Source organism: Tarenaya hassleriana, unplaced genomic scaffold, assembly GCF_000463585.1.
Source record: "Tarenaya hassleriana unplaced genomic scaffold, ASM46358v1 Cleome6, whole genome shotgun sequence".
NCBI classification, from domain to species: domain Eukaryota; kingdom Viridiplantae; phylum Streptophyta; class Magnoliopsida; order Brassicales; family Cleomaceae; genus Tarenaya; species Tarenaya hassleriana.
Window position 1 is genome coordinate 1238696 of NW_010968505.1, and position 7273 is coordinate 1245968.

The 7273-nt window shown below is 39.8% G+C and overlaps 2 protein-coding genes across 2 annotated transcripts; one reads left to right on the plus strand and one right to left on the minus strand.

Moving 5' to 3' along the window:
• Window positions 1–2359: 2359 nt before the first annotated feature.
• LOC104798993 lies at window positions 2360–4242 on the plus strand. Its single transcript, XM_010521277.1, has 6 exons — window positions 2360–2690; window positions 2882–2997; window positions 3354–3477; window positions 3582–3730; window positions 3855–3917; window positions 4012–4242. Exons 1-6 carry the CDS (start codon window positions 2397–2399, stop codon window positions 4049–4051), a joined length of 786 nt encoding a protein of 261 aa, XP_010519579.1. The 5' UTR covers window positions 2360–2396; the 3' UTR covers window positions 4052–4242.
• A 799-nt stretch (window positions 4243–5041) lies between these two features.
• LOC104798994 lies at window positions 5042–5539 on the minus strand. The gene has a single exon (XM_010521278.1). The coding sequence runs from the start codon at window positions 5452–5454 to the stop codon at window positions 5191–5193; it is 264 nt and encodes an 87-aa protein (XP_010519580.1). The 5' UTR covers window positions 5455–5539; the 3' UTR covers window positions 5042–5190.
• Between the last annotated feature and the right edge of the window lie 1734 nt (window positions 5540–7273).

The window sequence follows — 7273 nt, forward strand, 5'->3', positions numbered from 1 at the left end:
CTGGTCCGGCTGACCAAGAGTTGGTCAGCCGCTGACCAGATTCCTGGACAGGCGGACCGAGAAAAATGGCAAGTCGGACCGAACTGACCAAGAAGGGTCTTGGTCCGGAGCTGACCACACGTGGTCCCTCGGACCAAGCCTTCAGGTCAGCCGGTCCGGCGGACCGGGATCTGGGAAAGTTTCCAAAATTCGATTTTAGGGTTTTCTAATCTTATTTTAAGTTTAGGGTTTCGTCTAAACTTAAAGAGAGTCGACCTAAAACTCAGAGAAACACCCTAGAACCCTAGAGAAGCTGTTCTCTTGGATTTCTATTGTCCCGGGATTGGATCTCGTCTTTTGAGTTACCTTTTTCTTCACTAATCATAGCAGATTCGTTCCAAATCGTTTGGAATCCTTCCCGTCGGTGTGGATACGTGTAGAGGAGCTGTACTTTCAGCTCTTGGTGATTTAGAACAGGCCTCGGATTGAAACAAACTTCAAGTCTCATCGAGAACGAGGTAAGTAACGATTCCCTCGGTGATATACACGATCTTTCGGGTTCTGCGAGTTTGGTTGCGTGTGACGTTTGACTAGGTTTAGATTTTTCTTCCGCTGCATGAAACCTAGTAAACCAAACCCTAGATCGATATGATCGCATGCTAGGAACCCGTAGATTCCCCAACATGCATCACACGCGTAGGTAAGAACTCTCCATGTGCAACGCACAATCCCCTCACTCTCCTCAGTCGAAACCGGAATAATAAAAACACAACAACTCAAACCCGACACTTCATAAAAACATATCACACCAACCATCCCCTGGGATATCGATGTCACCTCTCGATACCAGAGTGCCAGATGCCTTCTACAGGCCACCACCGACAATATCTAGCGAAGTCAGTCATCAACTGACAACCTCTCGCCGGCCATCCACCACGGAAAAGCTCATCAGACCCGAGCCCAGGTCTTTCAGAGTATTTCTGCATAACCTTATCGGAAGAATCTCTCAATCCCGAGTCACGGATAAATGTATGCCAGTCTCTATTGGGAATCACTCTTGAACTCGTTCCATAGCATGTGAAATATCTGTGCGGTCACAGAGTCAACGTAAGGTTTCTTCATCCCGTGATAGTCGAATCACTCAAGGCTATCCCGTGAATCATCGGCTTTACGCTCCGCCTATAGACGATCAATCACAATCATGTCTCCTCAATATGAAATCCGACCCGGATCAAGGATCATAAAGAGGAGATCTCAAACAGAGTAATCATCGGAATATCATCTTAATACCCGACTACAACCACACGCTCAATAATACTCCGGCCCTCCGAAGTATTATCTCACGTCATGCCAACTGCCCAAATCCCCAATCACAAGCACTCATACAAGAACCTTCGTTTAATCATGCATACATACATCTTTACTTATTGTTCTGGTATTATTTCTTATTCAAATTCATCACATTCTTTTATCATTCGGTTCATTCAAATTGGGTACCAATCATTCCAGATTACCAATTATGTTTGTTCCGAGGGTTTTACTTACCGTGAAATGGTTTCGTTCAAGTTCCGTAAGGTTCGGGTTGGAAACAAGTCAAGGTCGATCGGATATGGGTCTGAACCAGATTAGTTACATCGGATCTCGTTTGATCCGATTATACGAACCAAAAAGGGTAAACAGGTCTGGACCGGACGGATTGCAAGACCTGGACCGGACGGACTGAACGGACTACAGGGACGGGTCCGGTCGGTCTGAGTTATCTGGACCGGACGGACTGAGATGGCTAGTCTGGACGGTTGGTCATGAGGGAAATGTTGTCCCAACGCTGGATTAAAAAAGCCCAATGGGCTCAACATTGATAACAAGACCACATTCTCCCTACCCAAGGATTTTTCTGTGCCCAAAACATTTACAAAAATTTAAACGAATAAGGAAAGCAATAAGATAATATCTAAATTGAATCTGATATAAAAATCAAATCGAATGGTAATGATTTTTTTAAATAAAAAAACGAATCGAATCGATTAAAAAAATTATCAAAAAAACATAATTTCTTTGAAAAAATGAATTTTTTTTATCGAAATCGAATCCAAACAAAGCGAAAAATAATCGAAAACCGAACTTTATATAAAAATCGAATGGTTATAGTCTTTATATAACCGAAACAACCAAATCCGAATATAATCCAATTAGAATATAACGTAACACCCTAGCTAGTTGGCACTATTTCAAGTCAACGGTAAACATTTTTGAAGAGAAAAAGGCCCAGACAAACCTAGAGCCCAGTAAATAGTAAGTGCCCGATAAAAGCCCAATGGGCCCAACGGAGCTGAGAGGGAGATAAGAAGAGGAATCTCGAGGGAGGAATAGAATACAGGGCAAGGTCACAAGAGTAGTTGAAGAAGAGAGGAGAAAAAATGGGGATAGGAGGAGGAGGAGCAGAGCACTCGAGGCGAGAAATGATGGCGGTGGCTAATCTATTCAGGGAACAACAGAACCCAATACAGCAGTTTCAAGTGAAATTCAAGGAATTGGAGAGCGGGTTCAAGTCGTGGCTTTCGAAGCAATCTTTGCCCGTCGAAGCTGCCATCGTCTCCGCCATGAGCGGCGTTCAGGGAGCTTTCATCGGCGGTCTCATGGGAACTCTCTCCCCCGAAATGCCTCAGTCGGGACTAGACCCTCAGGCCACGGCCTCCTTCAAGCAAGCTCAGGTGATTTCCCATAAACCCTAACCCCTTTTCCTCGCTTTTCATTTCAGTTTCCGGTAGTCTCGGTTTGATGTTTCGCGTTCGTAAATTGTGATTTTTCTGTATCCCATTACCAAGTTTCACGAGTTTTACATGGAAATTATTCGACGCCGGCATTACGTGATTTATGGAACGGGCTTGTTCGATTTGTGTAGGCTCTTGTTGGTGGGCCATTGGTCCAAGCTCGGAACTTTGCAGCGATAACAGGTGTAAATGCAGGAATAGCGTGCATTATGAAACGCCTCAGAGGCAAGGAGGATCTTGAGTCTGCGTGAGTATCATTCTCAAGTTTTCGTCTTCCGATTTACGGTGAAGGGCTCTTTAGTTAGTTCGTACTGTGGCTGAATCTTATCTCCTCTTGGGCTAAGCTGAGGCTAATTTGAGTTGATTCCTGATTCCAATATTTCACCATTCATTTGCTTGCACCACTTATGATCTATGACTTGTGCTTATGTTTTGCCCTTGCCGTCAGTACTATGGTCTTTGGCTGATCAAATGTAATAAAGCCAACACGAGCCGAAAATATCGGGTTGCTTCTCTCACCGTAGGTCACTCCATGGAAAAATGATCTGTTGTGCCTGTAATGAAACCATATGAATCGGATCCTTTTATTTGATTCTGGTGCAGTGTGGTTGCGGCATTAGGATCTGGAGTTGCTTATTCTTTGGTAAGCTCAGGTTTGCAAGGACAGCCTGCAAACGCCATCAGCACCGCTGCTGGTTTTGCCCTTTTCCAAGGATTGTTTTTTAAGGTGAGTGTTCAGATTGGAAACTTTACAGTTGAACCACTGTCTGGTCTGAAGTCTGAACATTAGTACATGTTTTCTAAAACAAATTTCGTATCCGCCACATTCAGTTGGGAGAAAGGTTTTCTAAACCGACCGCTGAGGACCCGTATTACACCCGGGCAAGATCCATGTTATTGAAATTGGGCCTTGAGAAATACGAGAAGAACTTCAAGAAAGGCTTGTTGACCGACTCCACTTTGCCATTGCTCACTGATAGGTAAAACTAAAATCCGGTTAAAAAGTTAGGGGATTTCGTTTCTTGGACAGAGATAAACTGCAATTTGTCATCGAATATCTTATGAACCCCGGGGGGCTCTGCCTCTGATGTTGTTTTTCGGCAGCGCGTTAAGAGACGTGAATATCCCGTCCGGGCCAAGGCTTCTGATCCTGGATCATGTCCAGAGGTTAGAATCCAGCTTCTAGCACATATATATACATATATAGATATGCCATCTTTAACGTTAACGGTAGAATGTCTTGTTGGTGTTGCTATTGCAGGGACCCCGAGTTGAAAAGCAGAAAGGGAAGCCGAAGTTGAGCCAATTTGTAATTTTTGATCGCAGTTTAAGGAGGATGTCTCCTTTGGGAATATGCTCGACTTCAAGATTCTTGGCATAACTGTTCCTGATATTTTGGGTGAATTCCTTAGGTTCAAGAAGCGATTATTACACCTTTAATAAACAAATTTTGTCTTTTTAATGAGTTTTTATACAATATTATTATTATTTTTAAGACGATAATTATTTGGAAATACATTTAGAAAAACAAAATAAACATGAAGAGGGTTTCAAGTGCACATGTATTAAAGTTATTTTTATAAGTAATCATATTTTTAATTTTTAAAAATTGTATATATGAGGTGAAAGGTGGCAAAAATCCACAGAGATATAGATGCATTCATTACCAAATGGAAATTCATTTTTTTTTATTTAATAAAGAAAGTTGAAGCCTAACTAACTAGGGTATATTCCGATTATGATTCCGACGATTCCTTTTTAATTTGATTATGTTAATAACCCCAAATATCTCGGATGGTTATAAAATATACAATTTTAAAAAAATAAGAGGCAAATCGTGATGTAAGGAACCGCATGCATACTCTCATCTTCGTGTATATGTGTATATACATATATATTAATTGCAGAATCAAATCATGCTTTGTGGATTGTGGTCGGTAGATGTGGGAATCGTTGAGATCGTCTGCAGAAATTATACTCTGGGTTCGATTCCCCATCATCAAAGGTATAATTTCTGAACTAAAATGATCCATATACAAAGGTTGGTTCTGGATTTAGAGTGGATGTAGTCGGACTGAAGACCCGAAAAACTATCATAGTTATAAAAAAAAAACTATATAATATATAGGAATTACAAAAACAAAGCTTTAACAATTTTTTTTTCTTCCAGTGCATGTATTCTTCTCGTCTGTATAATAATATTATGATCTTTTTATTAGGTTTGCAAAAGCCGTGTGATTTTTTAAAGCATAATTCATTTCCTTGTATTTTTTTTTAAAAAAAAGATGAAATTAAATCTTGAAAGGAGGAGACACAAAACCTCGTTATAGGATCAAATACAAAGCTGCACATTGGATCGAACACTTTGGAAAAACTACAACAAAATGTTCTCTTAGATCCATCCATGGCTACCGAAATCTACACAGATACACAGATAGACCTAAGGGGAAGAGGCGGAGGGGGAGAGGCGGGAGAGCTGATCGAGGAGGAAGAGGATGCGGGAGTGGTAGTCACGCGCCTGGTGGAGGGACTCGGCTTCGAGCTCGGCGAGCTGAGAGCATAAGCGCTCTTCGGCCTCCTCCGCCACCTGGAGCCGCCGCCACATCCTCATCATATCCTCCCTCATCTCCTCCACCTCCTTCTCCAGCTCCCCGTTCCTCCGCCGCAGCTCCTCCGCCTCCACCTCTCCCTTCGTCCCTCCCATCTTCTCTCTCTCTCTGGATTTCGCGAGTGGAGGAGGATCAGATCTTTTCTCTCGCTCCGTTTGCTTTGCTTTGCTTTGCTTTGGTCGTGGTTCTGGTTCTTCTTTAATAGGCGTCTGGTCTTCAGGCGCATGCCGCTGTTAAGATGTCCAGGTTCAATGTATCTGTTTTCTACTTTTTATTTATTTTTTATTTTCAAAGCTTTGTTTATTAGGAGAGAAGACCCTTATTTCCCTTTTTTTTTTCTCTAAAAAAAATTAAAAGTTATCTCATTCTATTTATCTATGGTTGAGAATATGATTGTTCCTTTTTAAAAAGTGAATGAGATTGTTTTGTCGTGTCTGCTTCTTTAATATCCCCTTCCACAAATCTCCTGCAATCTTTTTTAATAATACGGTTCACCGAAATTGAAATTTTAATCCGATTACATCTTTTAGAAAACTGAAAAAAACTCATGTGAAAAGTAAAAACTCGAATCCAGAAAGAGTTTTAACCCTTTTCTTTAACGGTTGAATCACTAATCTTGGATAAATCTTCTACCATTTTAACTATCGCTTTTTAAAAAAATATTAATAATCCTTTATACACGTAATAAAATAAATTCTCGAAATTTATGGCATGTTTTTAAAATTTTCAATACGAAAAAACGACTGATTATATTCTCATTTGTTCATATATTTTAGAATTTCTTAAGGTTAATATAATTTTGTTTGGACAAAAGGCCAGTGGGGCTTGCTTTTTTGTTTGTTTGGTTTCAACGGTAGATATTTTGTAAATAAAGAATAGAATACAGAAGGGTCGGTTATTTTTATTTTGTGAATATCAAATAAGTAATATGCACGTGGCGTACTACCGAGGACAGCTGATGTCACGAATCACGTCGAGGGGTAACGCTTCATCCACGTCGCCACGTCGGTAATAATAATAATAATGATTTTTGTTTTTGTGTCTCCACTGTTCCAAAGTCAATGGACGTATACAAAGTGTAAGGGGAAATTACTTAAATGCTTAATTACATCAGTAATTCCCTTGGTATAGATGTAGGTTTGATTAAACCGGTGAATAAATACAATAAATAAAACGTGATACAAAATTCCATATTAAAATATATATTAGAACAACAAAAATAAAAAATAAAATTGTGATATTCCCAATGATTATAAAATGCCAAATGACAATTTGTACTGTTGAGTGATAGATATACATCACACGATTTGAGCAACGATCCCATTATGCGTCCAGATTCAATGTATCTCTTTGTTTCGAAACTTTATGATCTGGTCTAGGGCCGGCTAACGAATAACACCTTAGCCCAATAATTGTTGGGCTTTCGGTAAATATGTTAAATAAATCGAGTAAAAAAATAGGCAGAATAGAATATATCCGAGCGTAATAACATTTTAATTATATTTATACGAACCGCTATTTTTTTAATAAACAATTTATTTTAATTGAAATGGGGTGAAAATCACACACAAACATGCCTCAAACCAATATATCGAATGAACAGCTTACATAATGTTTTGGCTTGATGATAAATTTGAAATTTGTAACGAGGATTATTCAATTAATTATGAAATCCATCATTTATATAACGGGATCATATTTAGTCGATAAACATGTATAATATGGAGGGTAGAGTGATATGTATCATGTATGTACAGAAACAAAGAACACATTTTGACATTTGGTTTCTGCTGCATTAAACATGGAAGGTTTGTCTTCCTCTGACGATGTAGATTCAGATTCCTTTTCGACCGCTGTCTCTTCGTTCTCGAAACAACGATCTTTGATAAAAAAAAAGGGGGGGGGGGGGGTGTT